Source organism: Aythya fuligula, chromosome 5 (genome assembly GCF_009819795.1).
Source record: "Aythya fuligula isolate bAytFul2 chromosome 5, bAytFul2.pri, whole genome shotgun sequence".
Lineage (NCBI taxonomy): Eukaryota > Metazoa > Chordata > Aves > Anseriformes > Anatidae > Aythya > Aythya fuligula.
In genome coordinates this window covers 18,347,865-18,370,558 of record NC_045563.1, presented here as the reverse complement: position 1 = coordinate 18,370,558, position 22,694 = coordinate 18,347,865, and the positions used below count along the sequence as shown (strand labels likewise).

Below are 22,694 nucleotides of genomic sequence, written 5' to 3'. Positions count from 1 at the left end.
ATGGTGCTGCCCACTAAATCTGTGCTCCTGGATGAAGTGACGCTGCAACAGTAGTGCAGGAGATAAAGGATGTGACTTGAACATGACTTCTTTCCTATTTACTGTGACCTGCTTTGCAGGGTTTCCTCTCCTCCCTCAGCAAGTGATCCCTCATGTAAAGAAGACTAGGAGATGATGAAGCCTCTTTGTGTTTAAGGCAGAAACTTTACTTTTGTCAGTGAAGCTGTGAAGAATGCGCGTTATTTTAAGGCTTCTTATCAATGATTACAATACATTACATAAACATTCATTGATCATTAGAATCACAGAATTGTTAAGGTTGGAAAAGACCTCCAAGATCACCCTGTCCAACCATCACCCTACTACCAATGTCACCCACTAACCCATGTCCCTGAGAACCACGTCCAACCTTTCCTTGAACACCCCCAGGGATGGTGACTCCACCACCTCCTTGGGCAACCCATTCCAATGCCTGACTGCTATTTCTGAGCAGAAATGTCTCCTCATTTCCAACCTGAACCTCCCCTGGTGCAACTTGAGGCCATTCCCTCTAGTCCTATCACTAGTTATCTGCAAAAAGGGGCCAACCTACAGCTCCCCACACCTTCCTTTCAGGTAGCTGTAGACAGCAATGAGGTCTCCCCCAAGCCTCTTCTCCAGACCAAACACCCCCAGCTCCCTCAGCCGCTCCCCACAGGACTTGTGCTCCAGGCCCTTCGCCAGCTTCGTAGCCCTTCCCTGGACACACTCCAGGGCCTCCTGTGGTGAGGGCCCGGAGCTGACCCCACTACACTACAAAGCAGGAGGGGGGCGCAGGCCTCCCCCGGGCAGTGGCAGAGGAAGGCGACGCGGACAGGCGGGAGGCGAGCGGGGCCCCTCTGCCCGCGGCTCGGCGCAGCCCGGGGCTCGCCGCCCTCTCGGGGCCGGGCCGTGCGGTGCGAGGGGAGGCGGCGCGGAGGCCGGGCCGCGTCCCGCCAGGGGGCGCCGCAGGCGGAGGCCGGGCGCTGTGCGGCGCTGCCGGGGCCTGGGCGGGAGGCGAGCGGGGAGGCCGCGGCCATGGAGATCGGCACAGAGATCAGCCGCAAGATCCGGGTGAGAGGCGCCGCGGCGAGGGGCCGGGATCCCCCCGGCCGGGCGAGCGCGGACGGGGTAACGGGGGGCTGCGGGAGGCAGGCGGGAGGGTGGCCGCTGCCGCTCTGCCTGCAGCTCCCCCTGCCCCTGCCCGCTGGGAGGCTCGGGCCGCAATGCCCCAGGGCAGGGGCTGCCAGCCGCTGCCTCTGGGCGCTCACACGCCGCAGACCCCGGCAGGGTGCCGGTGCCGAGCCGGGGATGACCATTTCCGAACCTTCCGGGGCTGTTCTCATCTATTACTGGCGTAATTCGTCGGCCTCTGCGCGCCCCGTGAGACCGGGTGGTCCCTGCTGAGGGAGGGGGGCTGGGGGCGGTGTGGGGGTGGAAGCGGGGCGGGGGGCGAGGCTGCCGCGGGCCTCAGCGCCCCGCTGCCGGCAGCTGCCGCGACCTGCGGGCGGGAACCGGGCCTCGGCCAGGGCAAAGCCTTCGGTGGGCAGCGAGGAAAACTTCATCGAGAGAGCGTCGCGCTGGTCTGCAGTTCAAGGCACTTTGTTGTTCCGTCCCTCACACGCTGTTTCGTTGCCTTTTAGGGGGCTATAAAAGGAAAGTTGCAGGAGCTGGGGGCTTATGTTGGTAAGTTTTACTTCGTGGTCAGCCCATGTTTGTTGTCGTTCAACAGGAAACCAGGAGCTGGTTAATGCGATTCGCTGGATCAGCGAATTTACCCATAATTAATTGTGTTACTGCATACAGAAACCTCAAGCGTGAGGTCGATTACCTGAAGTGCTGGACTAATGTGGAAAAAAAAAGGACTTCACAAAATGTGTAGTCTTATGCATAAGAGGACACTGTATGTGGACACTGGTGAATGAAGAGCTAAAAGGAAATCAGCTAACAGTCTCTCCCCCTTCAGTAAGATACAGATGCAAGGGATTTGAAAGAAACAAACAAAGAACGATGTGTCTTTGTGAATATTTAAGGGAAGTTCTATGAGGTGCAAGAAGAAACATTACATGAAGTAAAATGTTTGCATATGATGGCAGTTACCTGTGGCCACTCTGAGATGGAGTTAGTCTTTCTTAGTTGTCTTTTCAACAGCATTTTGGATTTCAAGTATTTGTCAGAATTAGGAGAAAGGATATTACAGTGAGACAGTCAGGTTGACTGTTTTAGGAGTTGGAAGGGCCATGTCAGAAACAGTATGTAGCACAACTCTATGAAACATAAGAACTTGACTGTTAAGGAGAAAACCAAGACCTACCTTACGCTGATGTTGATGAAATAACATGTTATGAAATCATAGAGATAGGATCAAGGTTTTGTTTTGAATGGGACGTGTATGGGCAGTGTGGATTGCCTTGAGTTGATTTTTTGAATGACAGTGAAGTGTGGGTACAATGTATGAATGTTGCTTCTATGCTCTAGGAGATATAGAATACATGAGATATAGAGTAAATGCAATTCCTTTGATTTATATTTTGATTTCTATTTAAGATTTTTAATTTTTAGGTCTTTATAACGTGTGCAGATTTAACTTGATTAATTGAGTACAAGTATATTAGGGCTTTAGTGCAAGTTCACTATTTGAAGTGGATTTCCAACTGTTCTAACGTTCTGTTCTTAGGTTCATGCCATGGAGCGGTATTGCAGAGCATGAGGTGTTTGATTAAATAAATTAAAATATGTGCTCAAGAAGCATATCTAAGGCCCTCAAGCAACAATTGTCTGTTCAGTCTTTCAGAATAGACCAGAACTAGGGTAAATAAGAAGCCAAATACCAACATTCCCAAACCTTTATTGTGTTAGACTCCCAACACTTTCCTACCAATTCTGGTTGGTAGTGGAACCCTGTTTCCATCAATGGAAATAGATTTCACGTGTTGTGTGAAACTGCATACAGGGGAAAGATAGAGAATCAGACTTGCAGGGTTGCTGTGTTTGTTTTGTTTTGTTATTTTTAATGACCTGATACTCAGCGTTTTTGTAGATGGAAAATCTGGAAGTTGCTATGGTTTTGATTTGTTCAAAGCACAGATCAGAAAGGAGTATTTATTAGTTTGGTCTTTCATAAGGGTAAGGTGCTGCGTTTGGCAATATTTGAAGTAGTGAAAATCGTAGATGCTTGTTAGCGTTCCAGTAAAAGGATTCGAGCAACAGAGTGGCTTTCTTTTATCTTGTCCTTTTTGTTTTATTTACTTACTTTTTAAATGCTTTGATCTTATTTTCAGCTTCTGCTCTACTGAAGTTGACGATCTTTTATTTTTCACTTGTGACTGAAAGTCCTATTAAACCTTCAGATGAAGTGGAAGCCTTGTTAATTTCCTTATCTAACAATCTGCCTACAGAGGCCTTGTAGAAAAACTGGAAAAAAAGCTCTGATAACTTGTTTAAGGATCTATTTAATCTGTTATGCTTTCTTATACTTCATAACATATTTCTCTTTCTATTAGATGAAGAACTCCCTGATTACATTATGGTTATGGTGGCCAATAAGAAGAGCCAGGAGCAGATGACAGAGGACCTTTCTCTTTTCCTTGGAAACAATACTGTCAGGTTTACTGTATGGTATGTTTGTAAGCTACTTGTCACACTTCTTACCAGTAATTGGGACTCTTTTCTATAAATGAGCTGTGAGAATATAAACAGTTAGTTATCCCCCCATTGTGCAATTTACATTAATAAAACCTTTTTACTTTAATAAATAATTTTTATTCTGTCAGTTGTTAGGCTACTGCAGTGATTATTAAGTGTCACAGGAGGCTGGAGGGCTTATATTCTTTATTCGCTCATAAGCGCGGTCACATTTTTGAAGTTTGAAATGCTCAGATAAGTGAGGGCCAAATGTTGACTGAAAAAAAAAATAATCCTACAAAGCCCACTCTGAGCGTGGGAGCTCTGTATTCTGCAGTAAGTTCTTTAAAGGTAGTTCTTTAAAAAACAGCTTACTTGCTTTTATGCTAATAGTGCTTCAGATTGCTGTAGTACAGAGGAATTAGAGGACAGATGAGCAGTGACTCTAATTCTGTATACCGTCTTTGACAAGGCTTAGCACCAAATGTTTAGGTATTCCCACCTCTCAGGCTATTTATTTATCGCCATCACCCAGCTATACAAAACAAAAGTAGAACCCCAGAATTGTTGTGAAGAGGACAAATGAGCAACAGATGAACTTTTTTTCCCCCCCTAAACTCCTGACAGTTGTGTATTAATTCTAATGCATGAGAACTTTAGCCAGTACAGTATTTCTCATGCATTTTCTACTACTTTAACCTCCATGTTTCAAAGTAGCCAGACAGACTCTTCAAACAGATGTTGCTCCAGAGATTTTATTTTGGCTTTCAGAGCTGTGTATTTTTTCAAGTTAATCTCATTTTTTGAGTCTTTAATCTAATATAGTTGTAAGGAACATTACTTTGATTTGTACAGATGAGAGAAGTATTGCATTTTTCTTGCTTTTTCTGATTGCTTTCTTCATATTTTTCATACTGAGTAATTACATTCATTTTCAGTATGTCTGTGTGATTAGTCAGGTTCTCCTTTATTTGGTTAGGAGCTTTTATGCAATTAAACAGCAAAGAGGAAACATTGTAGAAGTTGGGTATGTTATTAAGCCATAAACATTGACAAAGAGTAAAAATTAGTTCCAGTTATAACAATTAACAGTATTAATTACTTAAACCAATGTATTTCTATGTGACATGGGTATAATTTAAGTTTGCTTTCAAAGTTTTCATTTTTTTTTTTTGGCATTTGTCAAAAATACAGGAAAGGTGAGTGCAATTAACGATGTACCCCCTTTTTTTTCAATTTAAAGTTACAGTGTATATACCTGCTTTTTTTCCCTTTTTTGACCTACCTAGATAACATTTTTGGCATTTACTGTGGCAGTAAGTCATGCAGTTGTAGGAATGTTGGGAATCAGTTAGACAAATTAACAGACTGATGAGTTTAGTACTAGGGTTTTCTCTGAATCTCTGCATGCGAAGAAATAACACGATAATATGTAGCAGAACACAGTTATGGCTTTGTAGATTAAACTAGATTAATAGATTAATAGTAGATTAATAATGACATAAAATGAATTTTGACAGAAGAGAGAAATCAAAATATTTTTTTTTGTATTTGGAAATGGATATCAACTATATGTAGATGTTATACCTTCCACTGGTTTTGATGATTGCTGTTTAAATTCCCCATGTAATGAGTCTTGTCATTCAGTTCAGTATCTACATTTGTTACTAAATACAAGTTCTATTTCAGAATGCTTTCTCAGATAATGAAGTAGGTATTGGTTAAAAGAAAGAAAGGAGAACAAGATAAATGTATGCAGTAAGATATATAAGGACTGGTGGAGAAAAAAGTTACATAGTGGTATAGTTGGGAGCTTTCTACAGTTTTGTTTGTTTTTGTTTATTCATTTGGTTTGTTTTTCCTTTTAAAAGCAAGACAGAAGTATTACATTCTTAAGCGCTGAGTCCCTGGCTAAGTTAAATACTCAACAAGGTCTTCCTTCCTTGGTAGCTCTCTGTAGTTGGTAATTCTGGGTCATCTAGCAAAAGTTTCACAGCAGCTCTTTGGCAGAGCTGGCATTCCTGCTGGTTGGCCAGCACTTCATACTCTGAACCAAGTGTCAGGTCAGATATCCATAGATCAGCGTGAAAGCTGATACACCATGGTCACATCAGCAGAGTTCAGCTGACAACATTTTTAACAGGCTTCTAATGAAAAGCCTTCCATATATTGCTATGCAGTTTTACTTTTCCCAGTTTTCAATATGATATTGTTCCTTGACACCCTTCTAATACTCAGCCTAAATTATGGAGATGCCCAGGATCAGATTTGAACTCTAACTAGGATATGCACTTAAATGTGTGTGTCTGTTTTTATTTTTTTTCTCTCTGTAATGAGTGTATTTTTAAAGGACTATTTTGTAGCCTTCCGATTTTCTATATTGCTTCAGCGTGGTGCCTTTTTCACAGGCAAACAGCAAATTTGGTACCTCGCTGAAAAGTATTGCTCAGCAATATGTCTCAAAGAATATTGTTGATATAAACAAAGCATGTTGGAAGAATCCTGAGTAAATTAAGTACTTTAAATTGTGTATTTTTTAGGTTTCTATTTAGAGTTATCTTTAACTTTGCTGTGTAATTGAAGTTTCATATATGAAGTAAAATTCTAGCCTATACCCTAGGATTCTAACTTAGTTTGAGTTAGTCCTTTTGAAGACATTTAATTCACATTGTTGATTGTAGTGGAACAGTAGAAAGTACTGGCTTTAATTTGGTAAATGAACAAAGTGCCAAAAGTAGCTGATGTGATGAATACCTTACCTGCATCTATGAAGTTCACTCACTTATTTAAGCTCTTCCTTAAACCCAACATTATCAGTTAATGGCAAGTGAAGCCGTGGATAAATGAGATGCTTATTATAGGGTGGGGAAAGGTTGTTTCTGAAAGATTATCATTCTGAATTAAAGTTCTTCTGTTTCTCCTTTTTTCTTTTGCTTCCTTCTCTGCCTGCTGTCTATTTCAGGCTCCACGGTGTTTTGGATAAGCTGCGGTCTGTGACTACTGGTAAGTAAGAAAATGAATTTTGAGTGAAACCAGGTTTATCTTTTAATGTAGTGTTGCACGTCTAGTTAGTTTCCACTAAGATTTTAGCTGACTGTTTTGTTAGTTTTAAATCCCAGTGGTATTTTTGGGTCCTGACTTTTTAGAAGATGGGTTTTTATTTTTGTTTTGAGACAAAGAATTTATTTCCAAGTCCAAAATTTAATCCTGAGCATTTCTTCCTGATGTTTTGAACTGAAAACTCCTTAGATTGTTCTGTTTACATCTGGGCAATGTCCTGTTTGTTACATTTACCTTGATACATTTATTGCAAAATCCCTATTGCTGTGCTTGGATATAAAATGAAAGGTACCTGTTTTTGCAGAACCAACAAGCGTAAAATCTTCAGAATCTAACATCTTTGAGAGCAACCTTCCTTCCAGCAAAAGTAGTTCATGTGCGAGTGATGAGAGGAGGCGTGAGGATGCCTTGCCACCTCTTGCGGTTTCCAGCACACGGACAGAAAGAAATGACTCCAGAGTTTCCACCAGTTCACAGGAACAAAGAAACGCTGCTTCACGGTAAAACCACTGATTGCTTCCTGACACAGGTTAAGACTTTAGGAGTTGTGTGACTGTGGTAGTCATTGTGAAGCATTCCTATAATTGGTTAAATAAAAACATTAAATCAGGAACTCAGTTCTATTTCTTTAAGTAACAGATGTGCTTAGATTAATTAACCAAACTAAAAATAGGGATCAGTGTGTTAGATATGCATGAGAAATAATACCTTCATGATTCTTCCCATCTGGCTTTGTTTAAAAAGCCAGAATTTTCCAGAGCTTTACTTGAAGAGGTATTATTTGGCAATTTCTTATTTTAACAGGCAGTCTTCTGAAGATGGTTCTGCATCCCGCTTAATGTCTACAGTCAAGCCTTTGAGGGAGCTGTCACCTTCTGAAGCTGTAATTGACATTAAACCTGAACCAGATGATCTAATTGATGAAGACCTAAACTTTGTGCAGGAGAATCCTTTGTCCCGGAAAAAACCTACTGTAACTGTAACTTACGGTTCTTCTCGTCCTACTGCTGAAATCTACCGGCCACCAGGCAGCAGGAGTGCAGATGGCAGTGCGCACGTGCACAGATTGTCCCAGCAGGGCACCTTGCAGGGGAGTCGGCAGTTAGACACGCAAAGCTGCAGGTCCTTGGAAACGGTCCAGCTGTGCAATCCAGAAGCATTTGGCAGCTTAGCAGAGAGCTACAGGCCCACCTCCAAACTTAGTGCTGATAAAGTAGGCAGCGAGGTTAGTATGATCTAAACTGTTGCTGTATTTCATGCTTGCTAGGAGCCTAAATTTCTGTGTACACTCTTCCCATAAAGTCTTCACCTCAGAGAAATCAGAAGATTTCTGTTACTGGTACGAGGAGGTTTGGGATTTCATTCTCTAGGTCCAGTGTTAAGTAGAGATTGCATAGCTTAGTGTCATCGCTTCACTGATTGCTGTAGAGCTGAGTTAATTAGCTTGTATATCTTCATGCCATATTGGGCTGGACTAATGAGCTGGCATGTTGTTACGATGCGTGTGACGAATCAGAAGGAATCATTTTGATCTCTGGATCATTGAAGTAAATCTGTATTTTTTGGGGTGCTGTTTATTTGTAACTATGCTAGGTACATCTCAGTCTCTAACAGCCAGATGTATTGCTTTTTAGTATTGTTTTACAACTTAGAGCCATGGCATTTAAGCACTTTTCGGGGCGGGTTTTGTACAACCATAAACTAAACGCTGATTGCTGCCTTACTCACTTGAGAAGCCAGACTGACCCAGGCAGAATGACAGTCCCAGCTGATGGTTTTAAGACTACCCATATGAAACAGCTAAGAGCCCTTCTGTAAGTGGAATGAAGATTGTTACGGCTGCTAATTTTGTGATGATGCAGAAATTTGACTTACATTATATTCCAGCTGCATCTGTGTTTCTACTGTGTATATTGTTCTCTGCTGCTACTTACATAGCTCTTCAAAAAAGAACAGTGTTTTTTATTCAGAAATGTAGAATGCAGAGATGTGTGCAGATGTCCTTACTTTTTAAGCTGTAGAAGTGAGAATGAGAATACAATGACTCATTTAAGGCTGTACATACATTCTCCACAAACGAGAGTCACATCTCCCCTTGACAATGTTAGAAAAAGGTCTGTGACAATTTTCTTCAGTCACTATTTCATTAATAATGCCCCGAAGAGGGCTCTTTCAGAAGTGTTTCGTGGAACTGTGACCTTTGATGTACTCTGCTGACTCCTCAGACAAGTGCTTGTGATTTGGAAAGTTTTTCTTTAAAAAGGTCTTTTATTTTATTTTATTTTATTTTATTTTATTTTAATTGCATATATCTTATGTGTCAGTATAGTCCAGGTCTATTCCTTAGGATGTTTTTTCCTCTTTGGAGGATACATGATCAGTTAAAGGATACCATCTGCATACCTATCAGCCAGGTGTCTCATTGTGCTCCTGTGTAGATCAGTGCTGAGTGATGGTTCTTTTAGGAAGCATTGTTAGGTGTTTGCTCCAATGCTTTTGCATGGGCTAGCATTCAAATTTGTCACTATTACATGCTTTGTAGTGGTGGTGAGTAACTCTCAGAAAAGGGAACTTGCACTTCCTGAGCTGGACCACACTGGCTCCTCCGCAAGGCAGCTACCATCCTTTGGAATGTGTCAGCTTGCTAGAAGTTAATCTTTATACCAATCTAAGAATTAGAGCTACTACAGAGGAGAAAGTCATTCTCAGCTATTTCATTTTTCTCCATAAAACTTTTAATAGTTGCATCTTTAAGGCTGTTGTGAGTTGCATTGGAAAACCCTCCTCTTTCTTTAGATGTTTGATAAATTGTCTTTAGTCTTTCTTCTCCTTCTCTAAGTGTTACTTTACTTTCACATTTTACTGTCACATTTTTAATGAGATTTCAGTGTAAGTGTAGCTGATTTTCACGCTCTAAGTGCTGTCACTTGTTTCTGCACGTTATCTATTAGTCTTAGATTCATGCAATTTGAATGGAAGTTCTCCATCTTCTGGTTGTAAGTAGAATAGCATAGTTTTCTTTGCTCTCTTACTAATGTTTTATGCTAAATGAAGTATTTTGGCTCTTCTGTTTGTTGTAGGAAGAAAGCTCCAGGAAGAGAAGGTTGCCTGTTGTGAGTTCAGTAGTCAAAGTGAAAAAATTCTGTAATGATGGCGAGGAGGAGGAGGAAGAAGAAGAATATGGGTCACGAACAGGAAGCATCTCTAGCAGTGTGTCTGTACCTGCAAAGCCAGAAAGAAGGTACTTAAGATTTCAGGGATGATGCTGTTTCCAGAAAAAAATAGTGAACAAAATCTTTGAAAGATAAAGTTGATGAAAATTGTCTGTGGTTTTGAAAATTGACAGAAAAAAATCAGTAAGCCATTGTTAAATTTCATACTGTCTCACACCTCTGTGGGTGAGATGTCTCATTATACTACCTTTTTTCCACTAACTTTAAAACCTGTTTTTATTGTTCTGCATAAACTGTGAAATTTGAGTGTGAAATTTTACGCTGTTTGGGAAAAGTTTACTGTTAAAAGAATGTTAATGTTGGCAAGTTTCAGACCAGGTATTTAACATGGTATCATAATTTTCCTAGGAGTTTTGGTTATTTTCTTTTACTTCAGGAATAGTTTTCAAACCAAATAGCTCTGATCAGACAAATCTGATTCTCTTGTACACTAAGCCTTTTGACATGGTTCCAGTCTCTGTTACTTTAAAACAAAAACAACAAAGAAGTGAGATTTGTGAATACATTTCAGTGACATTTCTTTCTTTATGTTGCTCTGTTCTTTAAGATTATTTTATCTTTTCCAAAAAAGTAAGTTTTTTTTTTTTTTTTTCTTCTTTTTCCCCCTTTCCAATTCTGTCTGAATGTCAGGTGTCAGTCAAGGTCCATTAGTGGTGTTTGTCTGACAACAGTAAGAGGAAGAATGTTTAAGCTAGGAAAGAGTTGGTTCTACTGATCTGCAAGGCTAGCTTGTAGAAGATTTGTTTGAAGCTGATACACTTTATTGAATTTATCTTCAACACCGCAGCATGTCTGTTTGATTTGAACTTACTATTGTCAGTATTCAAAAAGAAACAGAAAGCCTTTTTTTTTACAATTAACGTGTTTTTGATAGTTACTTTTCCTCCAGATCCTGCTGCATAACGTGGCTGTGCAATTAATTAGTGCCAACACAGACTTGGTAACAGGAATGTGGGGGGCAGAGGCAGAAGTTGTGCCTTTCAGATGTTGCATGTTTATACAGCAGCTTACATGTGAGATAAAATCAGGCCTCTGGACTTCCATTTTTGAGAGCATTTTGTATATCCCTGTCCATTCAGAGAATAGATTAACAAGTTGAAAACAAACATCCAAACAGTGAAGTTTTAAATGCTGATTTCTGTATTATGTGTAACTTGTTAACGTGTTGAAATGTTTGTGTTTAGCACGGATACAGTTGCTGTTGCAATTCAGTTACAGTTACTTTGTTTCATCTCCCTTAGACCTTCACTTCCACCCTCCAAACAAGCCAATAAGAACTTAATACTGAAAGCAATCTCTGAAGCACAGGAATCAGTTACAAAAACAACTAATTATTCCACAGGTAATTAGCATCGTTTTTGTTTGTGCTGAGCTTTAATACTTCCAAGCTCCGTTTTATGAATCCAAGCTAAACATAGCACTTAGAGATCAAACACAATGTTAAATAGTGCATGTCAGTGATACACGTAAAGCATTTTCCGTGTCCTGTGTACATTGCAGTAATGTTCAGTGATGAATTATGAAAGCATGAATAAGGGAGGAAAGAGATTTTTAAAATACATTAATCAAGATAATGAATCTGTAAAGTGCAGAGAGACAAATAGGAAGCACCAGAAGTTTTCTAAAATGTGAATAGATGCTGAGGAGAAAGTGCTCGGTGTTAGCCATGTTATTGGAGCTAATTGTTTGCTGTTGTTTCTCTTTCTTCCTGAGAGGGGAGGAGAAAAAAGCCAAACAGCAAAAAATCAAAATACACTGGGTATAGGTAATTAAAATAACTACTGAATGATATGTCAGCCTTTATGCCAGCTCTTTAAGCCAGGAGGTTGCAGTTTTAGTTCAGTGGTTTTAGATACAGAGTTGCACTTGGTACAGCAACTGAGCAGTTAGCTGCCTGTGTGATGGCATTCAGCTTCAAATGAAGAAGGGCAAATCTAGGTGATAACCTCGTGTGCTGTCATTTCATGGGATGTTAATAAATCTAGTGCTGTCAGCATGAAGCATTGCATGTTGGCAGCAAAGGAGCATTCACTGAACTACCCAAACCATGACTTTGTGCTGTCTTAAGCAAGTCTGAGTGCTGTCCAAAATCTCTGGCCTGCTCTCTCTCAAAACCTACAAACTAACTGTAAGAAACATTTATCTTCCTTCCACGTTAACAAATTGACAAAATGCCATTGTGAACTTGTTGCTTGTTTTATTGTAGTTACTTGTATTTTCAAGGTTGTGTGAGTACTGGTAAGTTGTTTTAGAGGCATGAGATATGTGATAGAGTTATCGATGTTCAAAAGTTCTTGAATTGCAAGAGATGTCAGTGCATGTTACACACTTGATATTGTGAGTTGGTTTTAAATCAGAGTAAATTGTATAGATTAGTAGTAAAGATTGTTGCCAAACATAGAACTGAAGAAAAATTAACAAAGGATTGTTCTAATAAATGTGATTTAATGTTGAGATATTTCATATCTGTTTATTTTGAATGGAATATAGAAATTAACTAATTTGCAATCTGTGGGGAAAACAAAGCAGTAAGATCATAAATGATAAACCCAGTGCTGAGCAATACCTTAATTATATGTGTCAGAGGTTATGATATGATATTCAGCCAAGAAAAAAATATGCTTAGCTTTTTACAACCAGTTCTAACAATCTTGGCAGAAGCCAGGCAAAGATGCCAACCTGTCATCCTGTCATACCCCCAAATTCCATGCTACTGTCATCAGGTTTTATATTGTGTTTGCAAGCAACTTAGCACAGGGTTTCTGGGACTGTGAGAAGTACATCTTGATAATCCAAGATTGCTCATACGGAAGAAGGTGGAATAAAAAGTGGTTTCAGTACCAGAAGAAAGTTTTTAGCAAAATAGTCCTGTGTAGTGATGAATGAATAGGTGAGGTCACTCTAATCCTTCTCAGGCTGCATCTCAGCTTTTGGTAGCAGATTCAGTTTTGTCTCACAACTAGGCATTCAACTACATGAGCTACAGCTCACTGAGTGTTCTGTGCACATCCATGCATGTGCTTTCACGGTGAGGATCTTACAGGTAGCTAAAGATCTTTTTTGTCTAAACAGATGCTTGAGGGGTTTTTTTTGTGTAACTTAGAGTGATTTTATTGTCATAGGTAAAAATAGTGCTGTTGGTGATTGGGTTATATATAAATGATTTACCTTTATTTAAAGTTCCACAGAAACAAACTGTTCCAGTTGCACCAAGAGCTCGAATTAGCCCAGAAGAATCTCAGTTAGAAGTAATCCATGTGCAGAGCAGGATCCCCACTCTGAGTTCTCAGCTTCAAGTAGAAGAGCCAAAGGAACAGACAGCGGAAGGCATACAAGGTCATCTGATAATATTCTTTAAAAGTTTATACCAGCAAATGTCACTTTACAGCAGGCTGAGAAGAGAAAAGAAATGCTTTTAATTTTTAAGTCAGCATCAAGAGTTGTGTGTGGAAATGGCCTGAAAACCAGTAAACTTTCTGAAGTGTGGCTGCAGGTGTATCTATATGCATGGATAACCTCAGATGAATTACTCAGTGAGCAAAGGGTGATACAACATTCTGGCATATTGCTGAAGAATAATTTTGCAATAAGTGAATTTATCTATTTATATTGGGGTGACTTATCTTTTCTCAGTCCTTTGTGCTTTTTCCTTGATACGTTGTAGGAGTAATGCTGTCACAAAGCTTGTGGGAGACAGTTAAGATACTGTATGTTTGGAACAATTTGTAGCATTTGAAATATCAAAAGATTCTTTCCAAAGTGGTGTTATCACACAATTAGTTTGTTTTACTTTGTTGTGTTGGTATTAGAGCACTGTAGTTGCTGTTACAGGATGGCTGTTATCAGGGTAACTGTGTGAACAGTAAGCTATATTTTACTTCTGTTGTGAAACTCCTGGAAGGAAAATGGCATAATATATGAAAGTAATCAAAGTATCTTTTCAGCATGAAAGAAATCTCTGCGTGGGTGTTAACAAGGAATTGTAGAAGTAAAGTGGTAGGAAAAGGCTTCTGTAAGGAGTTAGTTTACTCTTACTGAGTATTTAGATTGTTGAGCAGAATTTGGTTTAAGAGCTTTGTTATATCAACTCTCATAAACATTCCTTATTGAAACAAAAGGACCTATTTTTTTAGTCTCTTATTTTTTGTATGGATGTATGTGGAATCTTTCTGCCAACATAAAATATTTGGAATTGTATCTGTAAAATACGTAAGAAGCTTTCTCAGTTTTTGAATTAACATATAGAAAATATTTAGCATAAATACTTTGGCTCTTTTCCAACTGAAATGGAAACGGAAGCTTACTTAAGAAACTTAGAGAAAGCAAAATATTTTTCTCAAACCATCAGTCAAATGTAGGATGTTCCCGTTATGATTTGTTTCTCCTCTTATGAGAAGACCATAAAGTAGTCCCCTGTAGTTAGCTGATTTCCTATGTGTGTTCTCTGAATGGTCAGCACCTTCACAAAGGAGGAGGAAAGAACTTGGCCTTTGTAAGTTCCATATCCACAGACCAAATTTGCACTGAGTCATAATAGTGGGAAAGAATCGTTCAGTATTGGGATTTTGCCATGCCATCTGTCTGGAGAAAACTTGTTATTTCTGAAACACAATGGAGAGGGGTTCTTAACTATGAGAATGGTGGACTTTTTGTGGGAGTTGTAAACGTGTTTTGATCTTTCTTAATCAGAAGAACTAGGGGAGCATATGTTTCAGTTCTATAGTTTCATTTATAGTGTTATTCATTAGTCTAGAGTTTCATTTTGACATGTAGTAAAATATGTTCCTAATTTCTGTTTATTTTAGGAGCTGAACAAAAGGAACTCTCTTCTCGGCTCCAGGTTGATCCTGTGATTGAGGATACCTTGCAAGTAACTCCAGGTTAAGTCTTGTGATCTTTTTATTCCTAAAGAAAAATAGCTCCTTCTCAGATTGAATGCCAATGGTCTGGCAATGCTAAAATGAAATTTTGTTTTCAGTTAATTTTACTGTTTTCAGTGTTTTCCCAGTCTCTGTGTCTAAGGAAAATAAGTGTTACATCAGTATGTGTTCAAAGCCTGGGAGGTGTTGTGTGTATGGGTCTTTAGTGCTGTTTCAGCACAGCACAGTACCAAGTTTCCTGATCAGGCCTAATATGGGCTATGGCTCCTGCTTTTGTGGAATAAGCAAGGAAGTAAAAATGTTTTCTGGAAGTTGCTGCTAAGAATTTTAAACAAAAGAGAATTAGCTCATTGGCATGTAAACCTTTAATTTACATACTTTGATTTTTAATTATGCCAAAAGGTAGAGTACAATTACATGATTATTGTTATCTGTCTTATTTTCTATGTAATTTTTCTCCCATTTCAGACTACTATGATGCAGAATCTATGGTCCATACAGATACTAGGTCATTTATCCTGAAGAAGCCCAAATTATCTGAGGAAATACTGCCACAGAATCAGCAATTAGGAAAGAGGGCTACCGAGGCAATACGAGTACTCTCAGGGCGTCTAATACAGACACGGTAAAACATTTTAATTTTTTTTAGGACTCTTACTAGTCAGAATGTTTGCTTGAGATTTAGTGGAATAATTAATCCATTCCTGTGATTTATATGTTAGGTCAAGATCTGGGTAATCATGGAAAATGGATTGACAGTGAATAGTGGGGTGAGAGGAATCAGGGGCAAAGCCCCAAAAATGCTTTTAAACTGAAAAGAATTCCCATGGCCAGCTGTACTGTGAGCTTGTCTTTGGTTTTCAAGAAAACAGAAGAAAGAACTGAATAGGCTTCTGCTTCTGTGTTTTTGTCATAGCTGTTCAGATTCGTGAAATCTTAAGTATGTAGTTGTTTTGCATAAATAACTTTTAGTTTACATCTGTTCCATCTTGAGATTACCTTTCTTCATGAAGCCCCTTTCTGGGGGAAAACAGCACATTCTCTGCATAGCTCAGTACCATAAGCAAAGAAACAAGTAGTATGGGGACAGGTGTTTTAAGGCATGTTACAATTTCAGCCAAGAGAAGTTTAAAGTTCTCTTCAGTTGCAAAGGATGTGTTGTGGATGTCTTTTCATTTACTCTAAAAAATGAACAGTGCGTACTTTTCTAATTCATTAAAGGACCTGGTATTCCTGCTTCCAAGTAGTTTTATCTGTGTTTGTGTGCACCTTACCTGTTAAGTGAAAACCACCCAGAGCAACATGAGGTACATCACTGTGGACTGCTGTGCTCTCTCACTGTGTTAGACAAACTTACGCTTCGTTCCTGTGGTTGGCTTTAAACAGCCTGTGTTAACTAAAAATTAAAACAATGATGAACAAACCAAAAGGATAACTAACAGTTGGCAGCTGGGACTTTGTGCTACAAGACAGAAGTGAATTTTTGCTTCTGAACAGAACTGTTTCTGACTGTTTAACATCAGAGTTCTGACTAGTCATGCTGTTAGTGTTGCTTTTCTCTCTTTTTAGAGGCATTATAGACTGTAGTTGCTTTTAGCCTGATTTCATGGATAAGCAAGGTTTATAGTTACCAAATATGTAGAATCATCCCATTCAGGAAATCACTTGGGTGAAATGTATGGGACAGTGGAAGAGTGGAAAAAACATGTGTACATCTCCTGTTTTTTTTTGTTTTGTTTTGTTTTACTCTTTATCCCCTTTGACTGCTGTCAGATACAGGGTGTAACTGGCTAGATTGATCTTTTGATCAGGCTGAGCATTAAAGTTCTTAGTGTCAGTATTTCAAGACTCTTTTCACCCAAAAAACTTTTATGTCCATTGTTTCTGTGTTTTTGAGGAGACACCTGGTTTTTGTGTTAAAAAGTTCATGATTGCAGGAATGTTTTTACCCTCACTTTTTTGGTCTCAAAAGTGTAAATTCCTGAAAAGGCTAATCACTTTCCTTTATTCAAGTGTGTCAGTAAATGAGCTTTTTGATCAAGCTGTTAAACAGAATGCAACAAACAGAAATGTTGCAATGCCAAAGTCTCTGTTGTGTGCCACTGTATTCTGTGTTACTTCCCAGTGCTTCAGAGACACCAGAAGGCACACTTTTAATCCAATTCATTTATTGTTAGTCTTAAAAGAAAGTTTTGTTACTGTGTTACTCTCTAGCTTGTACTGCTAGTTGTTAGTACAACTCACTTTTTGGCTAAGGAGGCTTGAATAAAAATCTGTTTCTTTGTTTGATAGAGACCAGCTTGCACAGCCAGAGAAACCTGCTAGTCCCAAGTTCATCGTGACACTGGATGGTGTGCCCAGTCCACCAGGATACCTTTCAGATCAAGAAGAGGAAGATATGTGCATAACTGAAGGATTAAAGCCAGTTACCCAAAATATTTGTGCAGGCAAAGGATTAAAAGGCCTTCGAGCACAGCAGATGCAGATTGTAACCAGGCAGCTAGAGAGCTCTGATGGTAATTACTGGTTCCAGCAGGATATGGTACTAATGTGGTGGTTTGATTGTGGGTAGAACTCCTGGGCATTATCATTCATGAAAAATCAAAGTGATGGTATTTATTTTTTGTATGAGAACATCCTTTAGGCAAATGGTTGTAGTTCAGTGGCCTCACATCGTTAGAGGCCTTTGTCCTTGATAAAGGAGAACAGTCCTGCACATAGGTAACTCTCCACACTGGTCAGTACTGGTAATTTTTGTTTTCCTTTAAAAATGTAGTTTTCCTTCACTGACAGAAATCTGCACTTCTGGGTAGCCCAGTATCATTTGTCCCCATGCCGATGGACAGATTTTATGTTTTGCTGTGCCTTGAACTTTAACAGATATGTCAGTTGGCATTAACCTTAATGCTTCTGTCTGGATTCGTGATACCAAGAGCTGCCTTTCAAGTGTAAGGTGTTGGCAGAGTTCAGTTGCTGGAATCTCTAAAAGTAGAACTGAAGCAGTACATGATTTTATCTGAACGCTGTTTATTTGGGATATCTTTTGAATACTGTGGGAAATCATTGGCTGAAGCATGTATTTCAATTGCTTAGAACTCTGTTTTGAAACCGTGATGAAAAATATAGAGGATATTGTTTTACTGTACACCTGTTGTATACTTGCCCTAAGGTTATGCTTGGATTCAGGTTTTTAGTTTTCTTATGAAGACCTTTATTTTCCACAGTAGCACTGCATCCAACATTTCTGAACTAAATTAAGAGTAATTGATACTCTGTAGAGAACTCTACAGCTGGATCCAGGTATCTTCAAATCTGTAACACAATTGTGGGAGACCTATGGGGGAGATTAAGTACTGTAGGAGTTTTAAGTTCGTGTCCCTTCCATTCCACTGGCTTGAAGAAAGGAAGCAGGGCTCTGTTAACACATGGCTCAGCAGAACAGCGTAACTGAAGTTCAGCTGAAGAATGTTTTTCTTAGTCTTGTCTTACTGAGACCTGGTCTCTGACTCGTACCTATGTTTGGATTTGTGAGTAAATTGAATTAAGACTTATCAACAATTGAGCTAAAGGGGGAGAGCAGGAAATATTTTTAATTCTAATTATGCTACACTGTGTAAGTCAAAATGTATGTGCAACCACAAAGGTCTCAGATTGACCATTTTATTCTTTCTTTTGTAGTGGAAATGGAACAATTGAACATGCTGCAAAAACAGGAGAAGGTGCTTGAGCGCTGCAAGTACTGGCCTGCTTGTAAAAATGGAGACGAGTGCGTGTACCATCACCCCACACTACCTTGCAAGTGAGTAGTACAAAGTTCATCCACTTGACGTTGTGTTATTCTTTTTACTTCAGTGCTCCAAATTTCCCTTCTTTGTTAGTAAACATTCCAAGGCAGTGTGAATCTGTTACAGTAGTGACAGCAACCAGGTAACGGGCACTCTTCTGCTAGACCTCACGATGCTTTTCAGTGTGTTAGGGTTCCATTATTTGGTGATGCAGTAATTTTCGGTTTGAAAGCAAAGGTTAACTTGGGAATGTGCACTGTGCATTGGACTTCTCTTCCACAAGCTGCAACAGCCTAGAAAAATAATTTTTGTTTTGAGATAAGCGTTACCAGCTTGGGTGGCTTCATTTACTCAAAAATTAGAATTTTCCTTTAAAATCCAACATACCTAAATTTATTAACATTTTCTCTTCATGAATGAGCCCTATTACCCTGGGATTCTGTGCCCTCTTCTCTCCCCATGCAAATGTCTGAATTCACAGTGCCTTTGCTGCTCTGCCCTACACAGTAAATCTTAGCTCGCAACAGGCAGCTTGCCACCAAACTCCACTGAGTGTGAAGTAGTTCACTTATTTACTGCATGTAAGAAGTTTATACAAGGGAAGTGAATGCAGGTCAGGTAGTGTATGTCACATGTCCACATATTACTGTGGAAGTAACCAACATGCACATGCAAGCTCTGCTGTAGTTTTCAACGTTGTGCGATGTTCTGGCCTTCGCGTGGAACAGCTGCTTGATTTTCCTCTGAGTATGAGCTGACGTCTGAATTTCTTTTCCCTCAGAGTTTTTCCTAACTGCAAGTTTGCTGATAAATGCTTGTTCATCCATCCGAATTGTAAATACGATGCAAAGTGCACCAAGCCAGACTGCCCTTACACTCACGCCAGTCGAAGGAACCCTCTCCCGCCTCCCAAACCAGGTGAGACAAACCACCTCTTGTTTGCCTGAGCCTTGCTGAATGTGCTGACGGGAGAATAGCGTGCTGGAAGCAGGAACTGACATCAGTGAAAAAAATATTTTTTTGCTTGATTTCACTTAATTTTCTTGAAAGTATTAATGTTAGATGAATCCGGTGTTACAGCAAAACCTGTGTTTGCATTCAGAAACCCCCTGAATGCTTGTTAGGCAAGAGTCTGTATGGAATCTTACCCTCTGTGCAAGCACAAGTAGTCCCTTTTGATGGAGGGGCTAGCCAGCGTTGCAGTTCTGTTCAAATTTCTTTCTCAGACTGGATTCATGTGTTATCAAGAGCTTATGACACAAAGAGGAAGTTTCTGCCTTTGAACTATATAAACATTTTTTTTCTTTAATCACACTCTAGGAGTTAACTTTATGTAATGATGAGATGACTTTCAGAGAGTGAGGTTGCCCAGTGAATGCAATTGCTGTGCTTGAAATGTTGGTTGGTATTCCTGAACTCCTGAGCAGTGCCAAGGCAGAGGGCCTCTACGCCACTGAAGTTGTGATCTTTTGGAAGTGGTGTAGCCCTGACTCACAGTATGGCACGGTTTTGTTACGGGGCCAGAAGGCAGAGCACAATGTGCTTATCTCCTGTGTCAGTTCCAGCAGCTCCTGTGTATTCCTGGAAAGTGTGCTGCTTGCACTTTTCACTCCTGTTAGCTTTAGCCAGCCGGAAGCCTGCTAGTTTAATTCAACACAGGAATTATTCTGCCTACCAGAACCACCACATAATTTGTTGGAAGCTTTGCCCATGACCACGGCACCTCTGTTGTGCAATGGTGAAGAGCCGAGGCTAACAATTACCTGATAGCCCTGTTGTACCACAGGATGAGATCCACTTAGTATGCTGTGACAGAGGCTCCCCATGTTTTTTGCGGAGCTTTGTTGTATTATAAAATGTGATTTCTTGTGAAATGGTTGAGATACTTCATTTTTTTCTGGAATCGTATTTAAAAAAAAAAACAACAGTTTATTCTGATTCAGGTCCTGTTCTTTTCTTTTCTGTTAGTATCGCTACCCACACAGTCTCCATCCTCCAGTAGTCCGCTGTGCAAGTTCTTTCCTGCCTGTAAAAAAATGGAATGCCCATTTTACCACCCAAAAGTAAGAATTCTCTCTTATGTCTTTCCTTCTTTTCTATGAAAATACTTGCAATATGCTACTTTGAGTCAGGAAATATCATTAGCATGACTTCTTGCTTTTACTTTTCACAATTTAACTCAGGTAATTTTATACAGGACAATTGTGCCTGTACGTATTTTTTTTATACCAGTAAATTTAGTGCTTTTATTTATTTATTTTTTAATCTCTAACGGTGCTGAATTGGGACTGGGTGCCCAGGGCTCTGTTCATGGATGTTAGCCAGATAGCTTTTCCACAGCATTATCTGAAAGAGAGAGGAGCGCTCATGTGCATGGGTCAATTGACACTGCTTTGTAAACTCCTAAAGCAAGGCAGTTTCACCTGTCATTTCAGCTGGGGGTATGGAGCATTTAACTCACAGTTAATATCTGTGGAAAAGGATTTCCTCCTGACACTGGGTTGAACTGATAGCAGTAGCCTACGAAGCTATTGATTCAATTATCAGAGAGATCATACAGTAAAACAGATTTTCATGTAACTTTTGAGGTTAGCTTGTTTGGGAGTGCAGAAGGCAACTTTGAGTAACCTCTTCTAAAATGCTTTCATTTTTAGCATTGTAGGTTTAATACCCAGTGCACAAGGCCAGACTGCACTTTCTACCATCCAACTATTACTGTACCTCCACGCCATGCCTTGAAATGGACTCGAACCCAAACCAGGTAAGTGTTGTTGGTTTTTTTTATTCTTCTTAGTTAAGTCTAGGGGCTCCAGCCTTACAGATACTTATGTCACAAATGTAATCTTAGAGAAGTAAAGTGTGGGTGATCAATAGCCAAGACTGTGTGAAGGAAGGTACCTGTTATAGCCCTTTCGTTTAAGAGAGCTTTGTACTGGCTGTTTTTAGTATCTCAAACGTTTTCAAACATTTCTTAATGTTATGCAATGCTGGAAAACAAGCGCCGTGAAGTTAGGATTTGGCAGAGGTATTAGAATCCTGACCTAGACATGTAATGCATACCACAAGTTTTAGTGGAATAAAGCTGAAAATCCAACACCAATTATTCTGTACTATGGTTTTATCTTCTGTCCAACCTGTCTTTACCACAAAATGTTCTAAGGCTTCTCTGCAGTGTTTGTGAACAGGGCAGTTCTCCGTTTAGGCCAGGAGGTTTTCTTCCTGTAATCTATCCACAATTTCATAAATAAGCATCAAAATTCCCAAATCTGCAGTCATTGGCCTATCTTAAAGATACTCAGATTGCCTGAGTCTCTTACTCCACCTAATCTCATTTGAAAAGGTCTTAATTGCCACAGGGGTAACAGTTCTCAAATCACCTTTACGGAATCAGAGGGTGGTTACTTACGGGAATTGTTTCTCTCTTTCCCCTCAGTGAATGATGAGGATACAACTGGGGACTGAACTTTGCTTCCTTCGGCCGGTAGCAGAAAAGACAATTAACTGCCAGGGGCACAGGATGTAAGAAAAATTCATGCATTTTGAACTTTTAATATACATTGTTTTCATAAAACAAAGTTGATTGCATACTTGAAATGTCTCTAATTTTCCAAGTTTGTAAGTTTGAGCAGTTTTACATTTTTTTTACACTGTAAGATGTCTGTGTAAGAATAGATTTACTTTAAATTCCATTAAAAACTTTCAAAGCACAGCCTGTGTTCTATTTGAGTAATGTTTCTCATTTAAGATTAAGTGTGTTGAAATTGTTAGGAAGTTTATTCCTGTATTCAGGTCATACTAGAATTTTTTTTCTTATTTTTTAATCAGCTGCTTGGTATGATGTATACAACTGTCCTGGCAAACATTGATTGAACTCCTTAGCTGTCTTTTCCTTGTGAATGAGTAATGGGGTATCATTTCCATGTAATGGTCATCATACCTCTGCTACTTTCTTAAACAGGGGCAAGCAAGGGCACAAAAACGTTTCGTAAGTGAGAACAATGAAACAGTGATGGTGTGCTCAGTTCAGAAACCCTAGGAAATTAAATAACACTTTACTTGAAAGTAAATGGTTTCAGGTATCTTCATTTATAATT

General features: G+C 39.5%; 1 protein-coding gene across 2 annotated transcripts; it reads left to right on the top strand.

Moving 5' to 3' along the window:
- Positions 1 to 1,042: 1,042 nt before the first annotated feature.
- Positions 1,043 to 22,309, top strand: ZC3H14 (zinc finger CCCH-type containing 14). 2 transcript variants are annotated; one of them, XM_032189181.1, is made up of 17 exons: positions 1,043 to 1,092; positions 1,662 to 1,704; positions 3,522 to 3,636; positions 6,605 to 6,645; positions 7,007 to 7,202; positions 7,507 to 7,927; positions 9,783 to 9,943; positions 11,177 to 11,277; positions 13,116 to 13,271; positions 14,741 to 14,815; positions 15,284 to 15,440; positions 17,108 to 17,331; positions 18,494 to 18,614; positions 19,382 to 19,518; positions 20,569 to 20,663; positions 21,255 to 21,361; positions 22,034 to 22,309. In XM_032189181.1, exons 1-17 carry the CDS (start codon positions 1,057 to 1,059, stop codon positions 22,038 to 22,040), a joined length of 2,193 nt encoding a protein of 730 aa, XP_032045072.1. In that variant the 5' UTR covers positions 1,043 to 1,056; the 3' UTR covers positions 22,041 to 22,309. The 2 variants fall into 2 exon arrangements, with proteins under 2 accessions (XP_032045072.1, XP_032045073.1); XM_032189182.1 differs by lacking the exon at positions 1,043 to 1,092 and adding an exon at positions 1,346 to 1,401.
- The last annotated feature ends 385 nt before the right edge of the window (positions 22,310 to 22,694 follow it).

Bases quoted from the DNA above. Each gene is read 5' to 3' on its own strand.
- ZC3H14 (XM_032189181.1), top strand. From the start codon at position 1,057: ATGGAGATCGGCACAGAGATCAGCCGCAAGATCCGG. The intron at 11,278-13,115 runs GTAATTAGCATC...CTTTATTTAAAG, and splicing joins AACAACTAATTATTCCACAG to TTCCACAGAAACAAACTGTT. The intron at 18,615-19,381 runs GTGAGTAGTACA...CTTTTCCCTCAG, and splicing joins CACCCCACACTACCTTGCAA to AGTTTTTCCTAACTGCAAGT.